The sequence below is a fragment of the Schistocerca piceifrons genome, chromosome 2, assembly GCF_021461385.2.
Source record: "Schistocerca piceifrons isolate TAMUIC-IGC-003096 chromosome 2, iqSchPice1.1, whole genome shotgun sequence".
Classification (NCBI taxonomy): Eukaryota; Metazoa; Arthropoda; class Insecta; order Orthoptera; family Acrididae; genus Schistocerca; species Schistocerca piceifrons.
Window position 1 is genome coordinate 57945082 of NC_060139.1, and position 19814 is coordinate 57964895.

The 19814-nt window shown below is 47.1% G+C and overlaps 1 protein-coding gene across 1 annotated transcript in view; it reads left to right on the forward strand.

The window, feature by feature from the left end:
• Positions 1-19814, forward strand: part of LOC124776274 (protein ECT2) — a 212628-nt gene that overhangs the window by 18311 nt on the left and 174503 nt on the right. The window contains exon 3 of the mRNA XM_047251178.1: positions 18551-18681. Within this exon, the coding sequence (XP_047107134.1) occupies positions 18551-18681 (131 nt within the window). The remainder of the gene's footprint in view (positions 1-18550; positions 18682-19814) is intronic.

Here is a 19814-nt window from a genome sequence, read left to right on the forward strand (position 1 = left end):
GCACCAATCCATGCATCAGAAGGGCCCAACTTCACCTTGAGTGAAAAATAGCTCAAATGAGCAAATCAAGATTCAAAGCAACAAATTTGTTGTTTTCAATATTTGTAGAATTGTATATCTTCACTGGGTTCCTGAATGTCAAACTGCTAATCAACATAGCTACCTTGATGGTCTCGTGCAACTCCACAAGAAAATAAGGAAAAAGACACAAATCTTGGAAGAATGGGTCATGGGTTCTGTATCAAGACAACACATCAGCTCATACCGCATTGTCTGTTACGAGGATTCTAGCAGAACGCAGCATCCCAGTGTTTGACCACCCACTTCATTTGCTTGGAGGAGATTTTTGACTTGTACAATATTATATCATCAGAGCACAGAAGGTGGAGTGCGTGCAGTAATACAGGTGACTTACGTATTGCCTAAGGCCATTTTTGCATTAAAGAACAAGATTTCAGTTCATTGAGGCAGTGAAAGAAAAACTGACATACTCCATCAAGGAGATCACAGAGGAATACTTCCAGAACTGTTTCCATCAGTGGAAAATTCACATTGAGGATAGAGGGGAGTATATTGAGGGTGACAGTAACTGCATGTTTATGTTTTTGAAATGAAATGTTTTACTGTAGTCACATTATTTTATAGCCACACCTAGTGAATGGTTGACTTGTCAAATTATTTGTAATGCTGGCATAACATGTTTATACTACTGTTTGCAGGCTCGCTAGCTCTAGCTGTGAAATCCCCCTTCCCTCCCCCCAAGGGCTCAGCATTCGTTTGCTGGGTTTGGGCTCGGCAGGTTCCTAAGCTGGGGACTGGTAAGCGCCACCAGTCCTCTGTTACCATAAGCTCAGGGCATGCTTCAGCAACCATTGTGCAGCATGGCGGTGGAATGTTGTGTGTTTAAGAGAACGGGGGCCTTGGCTTCGCAGCGTGGATCATGAGGAAGGTACACCCCCCTATAAAAAACCCTCAACCTCAAAGTGTGCTACGTACTGATGAGGTGAATGGCTGTTGAGGTAAAACAGTCTCTTGCAGGCAACCTCAGGAGTACCAGCCACCCCAGCTTGCTCAAGCATGCAGGGCTCTGCCTGGGTCGATGTTTGTTTCGCCTAGCATCTCTTGGGATCCCTATGGAAGAGTCTCATCAAACAACTGCTCCTAACCGGACGGGTGTACTGTCAGGTAGTACCTACAACCCCTCATCTAGGAGAGATTGGTTGGTCAGTCCTCCTGAGAAGTAGTCTCAGAATCTCTTGGGATTTAGTGTGCCGTAACACTTTCATTATAATCGAGAGAACAGGGGGAGCCTTTGAGAAGGTCTTGCCTTTCTATATTCACAAGACATTGGACGTTATTGCTAGGTCCATAAAAAGTGTCAAACGAGTTTATAATGGAACACTTCTTGTTGAAACTGCTAATTCAAACCAAGTGTTTAAGTTTCTGGGATGTAAGGCCTTAAGTGACTACCTGCACTGATATAATGGAGATGAACCCTGCAGAGTTATGTGAAGAATGGAAAAAATGGGTGTCACAGAAGTGCAGCACTATATGAGGAGAGTCAGTGGTACATTGGAAAAATCTGCAACATCTAATGTTTAGCACTCCAGAATTACTGTTCCTGACCCAATGTGATGCTTCAAGTGTCAAAGATTTGGCCATACCACTGTGTGAATAATGGGAGGGCTACAAGTGGAAATTGTGGAGACTCAGCTCACGAATTGGGCAGTTCTCTACACTTCCTCCGAAATGTATAAACTGCTCTGGGGATAACCCAATATGGAGCAGAAAGTGATAGGTTTACAACACGGAAAGAAAAATTCAGGAGTTGAAAGTCAAGAGATGCATACCCTATGATGAAGCTAAAAAAGGTTTCAAAGCTATGCAACCTCCGGGTTTTGCTACTTCTTTTGCATCAGCCCTTAAGAAGCTAATCGTCAAGTGTGATGCCTCCATCCAAACTCTGACCACAGATTCAAGTGTGAGCACATGCAGTTTTTGGTGCAACCAACTCCTCCCATAAAAAGGACAAAGTACTTCAAAAAGTGGTTTTCAAAGTCGAAGGTAATGGCAGTTAAACCTTTGGATTGGCTAGCTCTCTCCGATTTCCAATTGGAGGACCAGGCACCAGCTAACATTCCCTGTGACCTTGTGGGTAAATCACTGTCTGAGGGAGAAAGAAGAGTAACCATCAGTAATCAATGACTTCCACAGGGACTTCTATGAATTTAAATGGATATCAATCACATTTGGCAGAATTACAGCTCCTGGTCCAAGAGAAACTGTTCTGCTTCAGCTTGCAAGAAACTCATTTTAGTCACTGATTAACCTGCATTAAGGTGTCGTCACCTCTACAGGAAGGACAACATTACTGGAGACGTGGCTAAAGGTGGGGTGGCTGTTCTCATTGATGAGAAGTGCCACCCCTCCATGTCCCTTTTAAGATGGCTGTACAAGCAGTTGCCGTGTAAGTCATAGCACCATTTATCATGGCAGTGTGTTCTTATATCTTCCACCTCATGAGCTTTTGGATGCAGATGCACTGACAGAACTCTGCCGGGCACTCCCACACCCATCCTGCTTGATGGTGACTTTAATGCACGCAGTGTGCTGTGGGGTTCAGCTGTCACTTGCTGCAAGGGTTGATTTATTGAGCAACTTGTCCATTCTGAGAACATCTGCTTTTTAAACTCGGGTCAGATGACCACTGTTCACAGCTACAGGGTCTTTTCAGTCATTGACCTTTGTTTTTGCACCCCAGCTGTTGCAGACTCAGTTCAGTAGGAAGTGGCTATAGATTTACATTCTAGTGACGACTTCCCAGTACGGATTCCTCTGCCCACTTGGACAATGGTCGACAGGAGGCGATGAAAATGGATGATTCAAAGGGCAAATTGATTGCTGTACAGTCAACAGGCTAATATTGAACAAAAGGACTGTGCCCAGTAGATTGTGGCCCACATCACTTGCGAGATCTAATGGGCTGCTGTAGAGCCCATCACCCCAGTCAAGAAACCACCTCAGACCTTGGTAGAATGACTACTGTCGATGGGCAAGAACCAGGCGAACAGTGAGGCGAGTGATAAAAAGAATGGAAGAGGGATTCCTGGAAGGAATTCACAACTTCCATTAATCAGTCCACTTCCATTGCACAAGTTTGGGACTCAATAAGGCAGATTTCAGGCAAGGGTAGTACACATTCCCTTACGGACTCATCAAGAAATGTGGTCTTTGTGGATGTGCCTAAAGAAATGCCTCAGGTTTCAGCTGAATACTCTTTTTACAGTCACTGCATCATCCAAACAAGTTGCTGCGTTTCAGATGTTCTGAGGGACTGCATAGATGAGGAAGTTCCATTTCTTCTCACGTGATGAGGAAGTTTACGACCTTCCATTCTCAACTTGGGAACTGGAATCAGCTCTGTCTATGGCCAGAGACACTCCTCCAGGACCTGATGGGATTCTTTATGCCATGCTTCATCATTAATGCCCTGAACTGAAAGGACAGCTTCTCTCTTGTTTCAATCAGATCTTGTGTGGTGGGCAGTACCCCACAACTTGGAAGGAAGCAGTATTAATTCCATTTTGGAAACCAGGCAAGGACCATAGCTAGAGGTCTGCGCGGATAAGAAAAGTGCAATCCGCACCGCATCCGCAAGGTCCTAATCCGCGTCCGCAAGGTCCTAATCCGCATCCGCATATATTTTTTTGAATGAGTAATTAATAGTAATAGACAGTAGTACTTAGAATTATGGAATGTTATGACATAGTTATTGTTAGGGTGCCATTTCTGCGACAACTTATCTACTTTTGACTTTAAATCACAGGAAATGCTCCATTGGCGCTTCGGAGCACACACAGTAGCGGCTCGGATCTCGTGAGATTGGAAACGCTATTTAAAAAAATAAAATTAAATGACTAGCACATTGCATCATTTACTGACAGTTTTTTTGTACTCACTGCTTGGATGTGTCAAATTTTGAAGCCATTCATGTGAGCTTATGATTATATTATAGATTACGCATTCAGTCCTCGTCATTTCCAGGTGAAAATATTTACAGTATTAGGCCTACACTGCAAAACGCTGGCGCACCTGTGAAAAAGTTAAACTGCCAGCAATAATTGACGTTGTCTGGAAGAAATAACTCATCTTCCGAAGAGTGACAGCAAAATCAGTGGTTATAGAAATTAGGAGTCCATTTAGCTTTAGCTAAAAATACGATTGAAATCTCGAACCTTACCTTTTGGCTGATTTATCGAATTAAGACCTAGCGATAAATGAAATGTCTGTTTCATTCTCAACTAAACAAAGTTTTTGACACTTTAAAACATCCTCAACATTGGTCTAAATTACTAAGACAAAATTTGCAGTAGATATCGCAGTTAATACTTTCAATGTTAAATTTTTTTTTTTTTTTTGTAGAGTTTAATGGAACTGCAAACGATTTCAAGATGTCTATATAAAAACCACTGTCCCATAACTTCAAATGTTAGGCACTGTTCCCTGTTAAGCAATACCGAGTTACAGTTAAAATGTTCAATTTTGTCACGAATTTCAGCCCTTATCTTTACTAATTGGCTGGTAAATTAAAAGACACATTATTGATTTGGATGAGTATTTTGTAAGTTTTCAATGTGATCAGAATAATCTTTCATGTGCTATCGCAGTCACAGCTTGTTAGCAGTTGTGAGCCGTAGTTTGAAGTCCCACTTGTAATTAATTACAAGGTCCGCCGTGCCACCGCTCCGGCCGGGCTGTTTCACTATTCACAAAGAGCGACAATTGTCGGGTGCTGCAAATGTTACTGTAGTGCACGCTAAAATTTAGGTAGGCACTTATGAGATCATCATTACCTAGTTTAATAATATTGACGTGTTAGCTGTTGAATGTTCTTGTTGCGAAGAGTAAAAATACTAACAATATGTCGAGGAAATTCTTTACTATAATAATTACAATAAAAAGTCACAGGCTTCAGATTCAATATTTTCATCTTCTGCTTGCTTCTGATTCAAATACTGTAAAAGAAAGAATCTGATGGAAAAAAATGGTAACTAATTCAGATAAGCCCAAAAAATACAGTGAAGTAAGAGAAGCTGTACAAGTAGCTTTTTACTTTGGAAGATTACTATGCAGGAACATGTCATCAATCGTCTGTGGCTTCAAAGACATCTGTCGGTCCTGCGTTATTTGTCCTGCAGTAGAGAAGCTTCTCTCAGATGACACGCTGGTCGCTGGAATGCAGTGCATGAAGTATGCGAGTTTGGAAAGACGCGGATGGACGTTTTCGCGTCCATGCCACCAAGCTGTCAGGTCAATGCCTTCTGAAAATTGGACTTTATCATTTGTATATCTGAGAATTTCATCTGACGCAAAGTCAAGATCTCTCGTCGATTCATCTTCTGAGGAATCTTCAAATTCATTAAAAAGTACGTCAGACTTCTGTGTTTTTGCAGGAATTCCAGATGTTGTTTCCTCCTTATCTTTTAACTGTGGACAATTTCTCGCAACATAATTTTTCGCTTCCTTTACAACTTCATCTTTTTCGGCACTGCTAAGAAATTTTAGGTTTTTATATTTTGGATTCAAAAACGTTGCAAGTTTATGGGTTACTGTTATGTCCTATTTGCTGATTAAAATAGATTTGGCTGTACTCTTTAAATCTATCAGAAATGGGCTGTCCCCATCTTTTCTTTTTTTCAAGGAAAGAGAGAAATTTTAACTTCCACAGCACACACAAATAAAGCGTAGGGGTTTTGGAGGCTTCGAGAGCACAAGAAGCTATTTTAAATGGTGTCAGAAAGGTTATTATGTCTTCCAACATCCTCTTGTCTATCTTGTCTATAGAATCAGTCAAATTATCTTGATTTTTCTCTGACAAAATTGACAGAACTTCAAACCATTGTGAATTAATAGACTCAAACATATCCAATTTACTGTTCCATCGTGTGTCTATATCTCCTTTCAGTGACTTCTGAAGGTGATTCTGAAGACCAGATCTTTTAAAGAAAGTTGTGATAGCTTGACAGGAATTTATTAGTCGCTGCACGTCACTCTTCTCATCATTCGCATCTCCTCGAGTCGTGTGCTCCAGCACAGTATTAAGAATGTGTGCTGAGCACGAGAGCCTCTTGTATTGGCAAAGTGCTGCCACAATATTTGGACCTCTATCCGTAATGAACACGATGTTATTCACAGCATTGAATAAATCGAACGACCGTAGTATCTTAATTAATTCAAATTTAATGTTTTCTCCTGGTGTGTTTTTTTTATCTCACTCTCAAAATTTCTGGTGCACAACACTCGACCCTCAAGTTTCATTTCTTCATAATTAACATAATTTGCAGTCACTCCCATATAGTTTATTTTACGGTACAAATCAGTCCATAAATTGACAGTTAGTGCTCCACCTATCTCTCTTATATATTCTTCACTTCTGCGGAGACAGTTTCAAGCAGACGATCGGCCGTTTCCTTCAAATTTCTGGATATGGTGGTTGGATGAGGTAGCAGTTCCTTAGCACTCACTGCACCGTACGTGGCTCCCACATCAATAAGAAACTGTGCCGTCTCGAGAAACCCAGATCCACACGCAACTTCGAATGGTAAAATGTCTTTGCTGACAAGATTGATAAGTTTTTCTGTTGCAGCTGTCTTCAAATTTGGCGGAACTTCAGGAACTTTCACGTCTCTCTTGGTATTTACCGTAAATAAGTAATTATGCTACTTTGTCCAGCCTCACACGAATGTTTTAGCAAATTTGAAGTTCCACTTTTGTGTCCAGTGTAGGAATATACTTTTTTACATGCAGAACAAGCCACTGTATCTTTTATCTTTTCTTTGCCCTCAAATACGTATCCGAATTTTTTCCAAATTGGTGATTTCAATTTGTTTTCCTTCACTAATGTATTAAATTGTATCCATCAATATGGTGTTCATTTTAAGAAAGAACTCTCACTGATATTTGCTACGATGCACGTTGTCTCTCGGTCACTACAAAGCGCTAACTGAAGGCAGCAGAAAATTGCAACGGGCACCAGTCTGGTAGACAGTGGGCAGGTTTGTCACCCAGAGAGCACTTCACAGGCCACACAAATGACACGGTCGCGGAAATGGATTAGGTGCAGGTCTCTTGGGTACAGCTACGTCGGTCATAGCCAGGGGCTGAGGACAACAGACATCCGCTCCACCCGGGCCCAGCAACATTCCAAGGATGTCAACAGACTTGAAGTTTTCAACTAACATTGCAACATACGTACTGGGCAGATCCCTTGCTCATTATCTGCAAATGACCCGCGGATATCCGCGCCGGTCGCGATTTTATCCGCCAGGTAATAAATACCGCGGATATTTGCATCCGCGCATACCTCCAACCATAGCACCCTTAACAGTTACCAGAGTGTAGCCCTTCCAGCTATATGGGTAAGACTCTTGAACGAATACTCAACTGCCATCTTGTTTGGCTACTGGAATTCCAAAGTCACCTGAGCCGCTCCCAGTGCACTTTCAGGTTCTAGCACTCCACCCTTGACAAATTAATTATACTTAAGACAGCTATACAGGAGTCATCCTTGCCATGAAACCATTTGGTTTGTGTGGTTTTTTACCTCAAAAAAGCATGACACTGTTTGGTGGTACAACATCCTTTACCAACTTCATAAATGGAAACTAAGTGGGCGTCAGCCGCTTCTTCAGGACTGGTGCTTTCGATGTCACACTGGTGATGCCTTGTCTGACTGTTACATTCGAGAGAATGAGGTCCCCCAAGGCAGTGTACTCAGTATCACATTGTTAGTCATTACTATCAATGACATTTCCTCTCCAGCCAGGAACCTTGTCAAATGCTTTTTTTTTTTGTGGATGACTTCACAATCTTGTACTCTTCCTCCAATCTTACAGTGATGACGAGACAGCTACAGCTGACCATCAGGAGGCTGTAAACCTGGGCCAAGACAACTTTTTTTCGGTTCTCAACAGAGAAGACTACATGTGACAGTTTTAACCTTGCTCGTCAAAGTTTTAACCAACCAGTGCTTACAATGAGGACAATATACAGGAAACTGTGCTCTTCGTGGGTTTATTATTTCATTCAAAATTAGTTCGACTCCCGCGCCTGAAAGACCTATAAACAAATGGCTTCCAGTCTTTGAATATTTTGAAATGGTTCGGTAGAAAATCATTGGGAGCTGGCAGGTCCCGTTACCTGGAGCTTTATAGGGTGTTTGTTCAATTACGTTTAGATTAAGGCAATGTGATCTGTGAATCGGCCCGTAATTAAAGATGTTAGACACTGTCAAACATGACTGCCATTGGATATCGTTTGGAGCCTTTCGGACCGGCCCAGTTCAGAGTCTGTGCAGAGGCTGGTGAACCACCACTCTGGATTCAGCGACATATGCTTTTGTCTTGGCAGGCACTGAAAGTCGCAACATCACCTCAGGCATTGGCATTTAGTGCAGTGGTCCAATCCAACTTTGAATGGCTGTTCAGGAATCGGCCCCACGTGGCCAAGTCGTTCAGGATACATACTGCTGACTGTGTTAAGGATCTGGATGTATCAGACCTCCGAATACACAGCCAGGGATGGAATGCATTGCAGGCTGGGTGTCTTTAGAGGCCCAAATTGATTTTAAGCTTGACGCTGTACAACAAAACTTGTACTCCAGATTACGTTTTTATGACTTCGTTTTCTTTCATTATAAGTATGTACCAGTTTCATCGTTGTTTATACAGATGGATCCCAGCAAGAAAATGCCCTCGCTTGTTCTGCTGTTTTCCATCGGAGGCTTTCAAAGGTGCATCTTCCGGAACAATCTACAGAATATGATGTGGAGTCATATGGCATTATGACAGCACTGGTGAGGACTTACAGACTCCCTCATAGAATATTTCTTGTATATTCCAACTCTCTTAGTGGCATACAAGCACTTCACCAAATGTAGTCAGTAGACCAGTTGATTCAGCTCATCCATGACGCCTTACAGTGGCTCCAACACCATGGTAAGGAGATGAACTTTTGCTGGGTACCTGGCCACATCAGGATACAGGGAAAAAACATGGCTGACAAAGCAGCCAAGAAAGCATGTCGGGATGGTGTTGTCCATCAATGTCCCATCCCATTGCATGCTATCATCTTGTTTTCTGACAGGTGCATCATGTGTTGGTGGGGGACGGAATGGTTGAAAGTGACAGAAAACAAACTGAGGTTGCTCAAATTGATCACACAGGCATGGCAGACTTCATGTCAGCCTCACCATGGGAAGGAGGTTCTGTTTACCATGCTGTGCATCAGAGATAGCCCTTTAACATATGGCTTTCTCCTCTGGGAGGATCCACCACTCTGAGGTTTGTGGTGTGCCACTTTCAGTTTATCATACTTTGGAAACATGTGCATTATATACTGATACCAGGGCAGCCCTCAATCTCGATGGAGGTATGTGTGCACCATCCTCACCAATACTGATTCCAGTGATACAAGAATGGTGACATTTTGTGAACAGTCAGGCATCATACCTAAATTGATGGTGGTAGTGGGGGGGGAGGGGGAGGCAGGCTTCAGTGCATTACAACCTGCTCTGCGTGTGGGGCAGCCTTCGTTCCCACCCGTGAGGTGGGCATGCTGACTTTGTCAGGGTGCTGATGACCAAGATGTTGGCACCTCTCATCTAAAATCATCGTATCATCATCATCATCATCATCATCATCAAGTTGTGTGAAATAGGTGTTTGTATGAAAGCTTAAGCTGTTGAACTACACCTCCTCTAATGCACTGTCTCATCCACAATGGTGCCCCCGCCACTACTGTTGTCTCCTCCCTTACTGTGGCATTTGTGCAGCTTGGGTTCATATAATATGGCACGCAATCTACCCCCTGTGCTCTAAGTCTAAAAATCTCCTCCATAGAAATAAACACGAGGTTGCAAATAGTGATGTTGCCTCAGCTTTTTCCCTCTTTCTCAGCGAGATTCAGAAGACACCAGATGATGGCATCCAAGTGAATGTAGTCAGTATTTCATAATTTCGGGAAGTTATTTGTAATTGTTCCATAGTGTCACCTAATGAACAAAGTAAGAGATTATGGAATATTGGACGAGGATTGTAATTGGATGGAAGAATTCCTAACTCCACCATACTTAATGGAAAGAAATCAACATGTGTGAAAGTAGCTTCAGATGTATGCCAAATGAGTTTTATAGGGCTGTTTCTCCTGTTACCTGAAATTCTATTGCGGGTAACAGCAGAAACATCTTTCAGATTGTTAAAGAGTGGTGCTGTTGTCTGTTGGGAAGTTGTGACACAAAAGATTTGTAGTGAAGTGCTCAAAAACCTGCAAATAGTTGATGCAGGTACTGGCACTTATTCCTCAGCATAAACAAACGAAACCCGTTAGGTAGAAATATCCTGAAAGTCAGTGTTATTTGATTACGTGATTGCTAAGTAATCACTAGAAACATGTCACTAGAAACATAGATCAGTTTTAATTATCACGAAATTTGCATTTGGACCAATCTAAAGTAGAAGGACCACATAACCCTAGTTGTAATACAAAATTCAGATGCCAGACAGTCATTGGAAAAATCACAAGGAAGTTTAATTCGTCCACAAAGCAGGCAGTTTATGAAGCCCTTGTTTTACAGACTCTTGAGACTGCTTGTCAGTGTGGGAACTTTGCAGGTAGGATTAGTAGGGAAAGCAGAGCAAATAAAAAAAGAAGAGCAGGATGTTTTATGATGAGTTAATATGATAAATAAGAGAATGTCATGGATATGATTAACCAACTTCAGTGCCGGATACTACAGAAGGGCAATTGTGCATTGCAGTGTGGTCTACTATCAAAATTCTGAGCACCTGCATTTACATTCAAAAAAGCATCAAACAACACGTTACCTCCTAGTCATGATGATTATTGAGACATTTGAGCTCGTGTGATGGATTCTGTAGTTTCATCCTGCACACTTTCTGGAACTGCAAGAGGACACGGGCGAAATGGCAGTTGTACATGGTGAACCTCTGTCATACATTGTAAAGTATAGAGACAGGGATTAATGGTGAGTCATCATAGTGATGATGGTTGCTAAAGTTAACAATCTATGAAGAAGGTTGGGAGAGTTTTTATGCTGGAAGGAATGGATACTGTAAGCAATTGTTAGCATCCACTTAGGCAGTGAATAAACATAATTTGGTTGCAATATGATGAATGTGTAGGAACTATGGCAAAGTTAAACTGATTGTAGATCATATTCTGGAGAAGTATGTCCCAAGTAAGTGGTTTAAAGGCAGAATTACTAGTAATGGTAGAAAGTACTCCAACCGTGAACCATATGGTGGCTTGCAGAGTACGTATGTAGCTGCACATGCAGGTGTAGAAAATGTCTTGTCAACTACAGATGTCTCTAATTGTCAAATCTGCACCTGTACCCCGTCTCCTCTGTACCCCGTCTCCTCCCTACCCAGGGGTAGAAAAGGCCCAAGGTATTCCTGCCTGTCGTAAGAGGAGACTGAAAGGAGTCTCTCACGTTTCAGCCTTTGTTATGGCCCCCTGTAGGGTTTGACTTCCATTCTTCAAAATTTTTCCAAAGAGCGAGTGAATTGAGGAAGGGCGCCTTACATGGTGCGTCGTGTCCATCATGTGCTGAGACCTATCGCAGCCTTCATTGACATGGATCTGCATTTCAGCTCATGCTCCAGCTGTTGGGTGAGGTCACCCTTCTGGATGTGCATTTTTCCATCAACTGTGCAGTATCGTTTTCTGTGCTGACAATGATAATGGACTTGTTAGTTGGTTGTATCTGACATCCAGCATGGTAGCCAGTCTGCTGTGGTGGGGCCGCCATGTACTCTGTTGGTTGTAGCCCACTGACCACACAGGGTTCGCTCTTCCGATGCCTGCACCTTTAATTCTCCACGTATGCCAAGGGGTAGTTGCCCATCCCCCTGCCAGGTGGCTTTTGCTGCAGCTGAGTGGTGGCCGTGGGGAGGGCCCCTGGTTGGAGTGGGTGGCATCAGGGCGGATGACACGCGATGAATCGTAGTCCATCATCTTTTGCTGGTGGTGAAACACCAGCAGTCTCTAAGCGATCACGAACTCAATTCAATGCACAGAAGTAAGACACCAAATTGTTTCCCTCCCTGGCCACACCATAGGAGGAACGTCAGGCTAAGGATGGCGGAGGATCTTATTCGCCCCGGTACCTTGTACGTTCGAGAGCTGATGCTTAATCTTTCATGACGATGAAGCCTCAGTTGTTTTGTTGAGCATTTAGAGGACAAGTTCGGGGAGGTGGAGGGCTTGTCCAAAATGAGATCTGGGTCAGTCTTGATCAAAACAGCATCCTCTGCCCAGTTACGGGAGTTACTCATTGTGACAAGCTGGGGGATGTTTCTCTAACCATCACACCCCATAAGAGCTTAAATATGGTCCAGGGTATCATATATCACAGAGACCTTCTTTTGCAGTCCGACAATGAGCTGCACACCAATTTAGAGCGGCGAAGTGTACACTTCGTCCGACTTGTCCACCTGGGTCCGAAGGATAATCAGGTTGCCGGCGGTGTCTTCATCTTGGCCTTTGAGGGTGATACATTGCTCGAGAAGGTCAAAGTAATGGTCTACCGGTGTGATGTAAAGCCCTTGATGAGGTGCTTTGAGTGCTGGAAGTTCGGCCATATGTCTTCCCACTGTACTTCCAGCGTCACATGCCTAGATTGCGGACGCCCATCACATCCCAATACTCCATGTGCCCCGCGTCCCATCTGTTCCACCTGCGGAGAGCACTATTCACCTTGTTCGCCTGACTGCAGGATTCTCCTGCACCACTTACTTCGGGAGCAACACCCCCACCCCCAACTTCTAAGCCAGAGAAGCATAAGTCTTCTTCCACTTCTCTCACTAGGAAGGGGTCCCCTGGGTCACTCCCTTCCCATGTTTCTTCTAGTGGGAAAGACGACACCTGCCAGTGGCTGAAGAGCCCAAAAGCAGCTGGTCGTAGGGCTTCACGCTCATCCTCAGTCCCGGAGACTGACCCAGTGAAGTCCTCCCAGACAGGGAAACCCAAGGGGCAGTGAGAGAAATCCAAAAAGAAAACCCTTAAGACCAAGGAAATTGCGGTGGCACCCACACCCCGCTACCTACAAGCTCTGCTTGCCGTCCACTGAGGACCTAGATCTTGCCAGACCTTCAGACACAACGGATATAGACTGCTCAGACAATAAATCGGTGGCAGCAGGTGACTCTGAGGTGCAAACTGCCTCACTGAATGTTCCATCTCTTCCCAGTCTCACGATGTCATCCTCCAGTGGAATTGTGGCGGTTTTTTCCACCACCTGGCTGAGCTATGGCAACTGTTAAGCTTCATACCTGCTATCTGCTCTGCCCCCCAGGAAAAATGGTTCCCAGCAATGCGGACCTCTGCCCTCCGCAGCTATAAGGGATGTTACAGGAATCATAGCGACTATAATCGAGTGTCAGGTGGAGTTTGTGTTCGTGTCCTAAACTCGGTCTGTAGTGAACATGTGCCCCTTCAAACACCTCTTGAGGCTGTGCCTGTCAGAATAAGGACGACACAGGGAGTAACTGTCTGCAATGTATATCTTCCTCCAGATGGTGCTGTACCCTTGAATGTATTAGCTGCACTGATTGCTCAACTCCCTTAACCGTTCCTACTTCTGGGAGATTTTAATGCCCATAACACCTTGTGGGGTGGTACCATGTGTAGGTGCCCCGGTGGTCCCGGTCGCCTACGGTGGAATGGATGGCCGAGCGGTGACCTCTCCAGTTGTCAGGATGCTAGGAAGTAGCTGTAGAAGCGTCAGAAACGCCAAAGAAATATAATTAATTCATAACACATTTATTCCTGCCGAGTACAATGTGGCTTGGTGATATCAACGACCTTCCCCAAGTCCTCGCTGACTCGTAGCCCTCACTTCGGCCGTGCGTGGATGTCGGTGCCCGGCTCGTGGCGGACAGCAGGCTGCTGCGCGTAGAGGCTCTGGGTTGGAGTCCCCGGCGCTGTCGACACCATAAGCATTCTCGTAGTACCCACCCTGTCTTCTTCCCTGCTCCTCCTGGTGGCTCGTCCGCGGTGGACGGGCGGAACGGGCTGCAGTCCCCCAGCGCCGTCGGCTCACCCGGTTGCGACGGCGGATGCACAGGATCTTGACGATGGCTCACTGATGTGGTCAGCATTGGCGGTGAGCGAGCCTGCCGCGATGTCTGCTAATCCTGGGTTGATGATTGACAGCGGCAGCAGAGAGGACCAGAGCTGGTACTGTCCCCTCGCCTCTGCTGCTGGATGGGCCGCCCTTACTACATCATCTCCTTAATAAAGATTAACATGTTGATCACCGAGCTAAGCTCTACGCAGTGACCCAGTATACATCTAACTGCAAGTCTAACTGAGAGTGCCTTCTTGCTATCCAAGCTGGTGTATTTAAAGGAAGCACAAGCGGCGTCCTGACGTCATGCTCGTTTGTAATGACCGCATTCGTTCCACTTATACTGCTGATTCATCTGTCGTACTCGCCCCTTAGGTGTTCTTGCGACAAAGTTACGTTTTGTTGCAGCAGACTTACGCGAAGTTGTGAAATGCAGTACAGCTGACGCTATACCTCTGTATTGCACTCTACGAAAGTGTCCGTCTCACACAAACCCGCGTGCTAAGCAATTCTCTCTCGCCTGTTGTGTGTAACCAGGCCGTTGCCCCTGTGTGACGACACATTCCAATATATGTGAAATCCTCCTACCTCTTGATTAACCTACTGCCTCTGGCTCTCGGCATAGGCAACGAATCTCTGACAATATTCCACGTTTCCAACTCTTTACTATTCCGCGACACTACACATGCTTCCTGGCCGAGGCAGAGATGAAAACTTTACTGTCGCAGTTCGACCTCAGTCTCCTAAAAACTGGGGCCGCCACACATTTCAGTCTGGCTCATAGTAGTTACTCGGCCATTGATTTATCAATTTGCAGCCCAGGACTTCTCCCATCTATCCACTGGAGAGCACATGATGACCTGTGTGGTAGTGACCATTTCCCCATCTTCCTGTCACTGCCCCAGCGTCAGGCACAAGGATGCCTGCGCATATGGGCTGAATCTTCCCCACACGGTAACATCGATGTGACGGTTGAGCAGGTGACTAGCACAATAGTTTCTGCGGCAGAAAACGCAATCCCTTGCTCTTTAGGGTGCCCGAGGTGTAAGGCAGTCCCTTGGTGGTCGCCGTAAGTTGCTGAAGCAATTAAGGAGTGTCGGCGAGCTCTACAGTGGCATAAGCGGTACCCTTCCCTGGAGCACATCATAGCCTTTAAACAGCTCTATTCCTGTGTTCGCTACCTTATCAAACAACGGAAGGAGTGTTGGGGAGAGAGACTTCTCCACCATTGGGTGCCACACGTCACCTTACCAAGTCTGAGCAAAAATCAAACAGTTTTTCGGGTACCAGGCCCCAACAGCTGTCCCCGGTGTTACTATAAATGGTGAGTTATGTATCGACTCAAACACGATTGCAGAGCACTTTGCTCTATCCTCTGTGTTAGAGAATTGCCCCCAGCCTTTCGTACACTCAAACTGCGGCTGGAAGGGAATGTCCTCTCATTCACTACACACTGCAGTGAATCCCATAATGCCACATTTACAGAGCGGGAGCTCTTCAGTGCCCTTATACATCGCCCTGATACAGCTCCTGGGCCTGATCGCATCCACAGCCAGATGATTAAACATCTCTCATCTGACTACAAGTGACATCTTCTCGTCATCTTCAACCGGATCTAGTGCGATGGCGTCTTCCCATCACAATGGCGGGAGAGCACCATTATTCCGGTGCTCAAACCCGGTAAAAACCCATTTGATGTGGATAGCTATCAGCCCATCAGCTTCACCAACGCTCTTTGTAAGCTGCTGAAACATACGGTGTGTCGGTGGTTGGGTTGGGTTGGGTTCTGGAGCCACATGGCTTGCTGGCTCCATGTCAGGGTGGCTTCTGCCAGGCGCACTCTACCACTGATAATCTTTTGTCCACAGTGTCTGCCATCCGAACAGTCTTTTCAAGACGGCAACACATGAATGCCGTCTTTTGTGACTCACGTAAAGCATATGACTCTACTTGGCGACAACCTCCGTCGCTCTCCCCCCCCACACACCCTCCGTCGCTCTCCCCCCCCACACACCCTCCGTCGCTCTCCCCCCCCACACACCCTCCGTCGCTTTTCCCCCCACACACCCTCCGTCGCTTTCCCCCCCCCCCACACACCCTCCGCCCCTCTCCCCAGCCCACACACACACACACACACACACACACACACACACACACACCACACCCTCCGCCCCTCTCCCCAGCGCCCCCCCCCCCCCCACACACACACACACCACACCCTCCGCCCCTCTCCACGCCCACACACACCACACCCTCCGCCCCTCTCCCCCCCACACGCACCACATCCTCTGATCCTCTCCCCCCCACACGCACCACACCCTCTGCCCCTCTCCCCCCACACACACACCACACCCTCTGCCCCTCTCCCCCCCCCCCACACACACACACACCACACCCTCCGCCCCTCCCCCCCCTCACACACCACACCCTCCGCCCCTCTCCCCGCCCACACACACCACACCCTCTGCTCCTTCCCCCCCCCCCCCCACACACACACACCACACCCTCTGCTCCTTTCCCCCCCACACACACACCACACCCTCTGCCCCTCTTCCCCCACACACACACCACACCCTCTGCCCCTCTCCCCCCCACACACACCACACCCTCTGCCCCTCTCCCCCCACACACATCACAACCTCTGCCCCTCTCACCCCCACCCCCTCCGCCCCTCTACTCCCACCCCCTCCGCCCCTCTACTCCCACCCCCTCCGCCCCTCTACTCCCACCCCCTCCGCCCCTCTACTCCCACCCCCTCCGCCCCTCTACTCCCACCCCCTCCGCCCCTCTACTCCCACCCCCTCCGCCCCTCTACTCCCACCCCCTCCGCCCCTCTACCCCCACCCCCTCCGCCCCTCTACCCCCACCCCCTCCGCCCCTCTACCCCCACCCCCTCCGCCCCTCTACCCCCACCCCCTCCGCCCCTCTACCCCCACCCCCTCCGCCCCTCTACCCCCACCCCCTCCGCCCCTCTACCCCCACCCCCTCCGCCCCTCTACCCCCACCCCCTCCGCCCCTCTAGCCCCACCCCCTCCGCCCCTCTAGCCCCACCCCCTCCGCCCCTCTAGCCCCACCCCCTCCGCCCCTCTAGCCCCACCCCCTCCGCCCCTCTACCCCCACCCCCTCCGCCCCTCTACCCCCACCCCCTCCGCCCCCCTACCCCCACCCCCTCCGCACCTCTACCCCCACCCCCTCCGCCCCTCTACCCCCAACCCCTCCGCCCCTCTCCCCCACCCCCTCCGCCCCTCTTCCCCCACCCCCACACACCCCCTCCGCACCTCTTCCCCCACCCCCACACACCCCCTCCGCCCCTCTTCCCCCACCCCCACACACCCCTCCGCCCCTCTCTGCCCACCCCCACACGCTCACTCCGCCCCTCTCCGCCCACCCCCACACACTCACTCCGCCCCTCTCCCCCCACCCCCACACACTCACTCCGCCCCTCTCCCCCCACCCCCACACACTCACTCCGCCCCTCTCCCCCCACCCCCACACACTCACTCTGCCCCTCTCTCCCCACCCCCACACACCCCCTCTGCCCCTCTGCCCCCACCCCCACACACCCCCTCCGCCCCTCTCCCCCCACCCCCACACACCCCCTCCGCCCCTCTCCCCCCACCCCCACACACCCCCTCCGCCCCTCTCCCACCACCCCCACACACCCCCTCCGCCCCTCTCCCCCCACCCCCACACACCCCCTCCGCCCCTCTCCCCACCCCCCCACACACACTCCGCCCCTCCCCCCACCCCCACACCCCCTCCACCCCTCCCCCACCCCCACACACCCCCTCCACCCCTCCCCACACCCCCTCCACCCTCTCCCCCACCCCTTCCGCCCCTCTGTCCCCCACCACCACACACCCTCAGCCCCTCGTCCCCAATCACCTTCATCCCTCTTCCCCTCTCTCTTTCCCCCTCTCTCTTTCCCCCTCTCTCTTTCCCCCTCTATCTTTTCCCCCTCTCTCTATCTCCCCCCTCTCTCTATCTCCCCCCTCCTCTCTATCTCCCCCCTCCTCTCTATCTCCCCCACCCCTCCCTACCAACTCCCGTCCCCCATGTTTTGTCAAACTGTAGTTCCGTATCACATCCTTGTTGCTCATTTATGAAATGATGAGCAAATGTGAACATGTGCTTGCCATATCACTACTTTAATAGTATACATGTAAATGAAAAGCATTGATTTCAGTCAAGTTATAGTTGTCAATCTTTTAAAAAGGATCTTGCTAGAGCAGTGGTGATAGTATTTAGCAGTAATTGAGAATTCATACTGCATTAAAAGAAGCAATTAGCAACATTTGTGTAATAAATAATTACATAGTTTTTAGAAACCCATTGTATGTTATTTGCCTATCACTAGCTAAATAGATTCTGTTGTAATAATCTTTAAAATTTTTTTTCCAGAAATTTGGCATCCCTGTTGTGGAATCAGATAGTGGTAGTGAGTTCCTAAATGATGGAACGTGTGACACAGTTTTCATTACAAATGATTTCTCTGGGTCTGCGTTTGAAGCTATTCATCGATCCGAACAGAGGTTTGTAAACTTGTATTTGATTCCTGATTTGTGTTTCCTGTTTTCTTTACTAACTCCCTCTCGTCGTCCTCAACCTTAAATTGTTAACATACGTTTAATGACTATTTTTATGAGTAAATATAAATCAGACAAAAAAATTACTCTCTATTTAGAGATGCAGTTAGTAGGCTTGCACTAGCAGCAGCAATTTGTAGTTAATTTCAAGCCCTTCTGTGTGAACTTCACTACGAAGTTTTGTAAAGTAGACCTGCGTTTTTGATTAAAGCCAGCTAGAAGACAATTAACCAGTAATGACCAGCAAAGATACCAAATAAATGCCTTGAGTAAGCGTGACTGACGATGGTTTAATTGGAAGACCTGTACTTGCATAATGGTACTCTATGTTGATAATGGGACTAAAATAAATGTCAGTCCCCATGCACAGTGCACTTGTCAGCTAGGAGTGTCATGAATGTAACCAACAAAACTGTAGCGTCATCTGATGCAACTGACAAACTGTATTAAATGTTGTTGTTGTTGTTGTCTTCAGTCCTTAGACTGGTTTGATGCAGCTCTCCATGCTACTCTATCCTGTGCAAGCCTCATCATCTCCCAGTACCTACTGCAGCCTACATCCTTCTGAATCTGTTTAGTGTATTCATCTCTTGGTCTCCCTCTATGATTTTTACCCTCCACGTTGCCCTCCAATACTTAATTGGTGATCCCTCGATGTCTCGGAACATGTCCTACCAACTGATCCCTTCTTCTAGTCAAGTTGTACCACAAGCTCCTCTTCTCCCCAATTCTATTCAGTACCTCCTCATTAGTTATGTGATCTACCCATCTAATCTTCAGCACCACATTTTGAAAGCTTATATTCTCTTCTTGTCTAAACTATTTATCGTCCACGTTTCACTTCCATACATGGCTACACTCCATACAAATACTTTCAGAAACGACTTCCTGACATTTAAATCTATACTCGATGTTAACAAATTTTTCTTCTTCAGAAACGCTTTCCTTGCCATTGCCAGGCAACATTTTATATCCTCTCTACTTCAACCATCATCAGTTATTTTGCTCCCCAAATAGCAAAACTCCTTTACTACTTTAAGTGTCTCATTTCCTAACCTAATTCCCACAGCATCACCCGA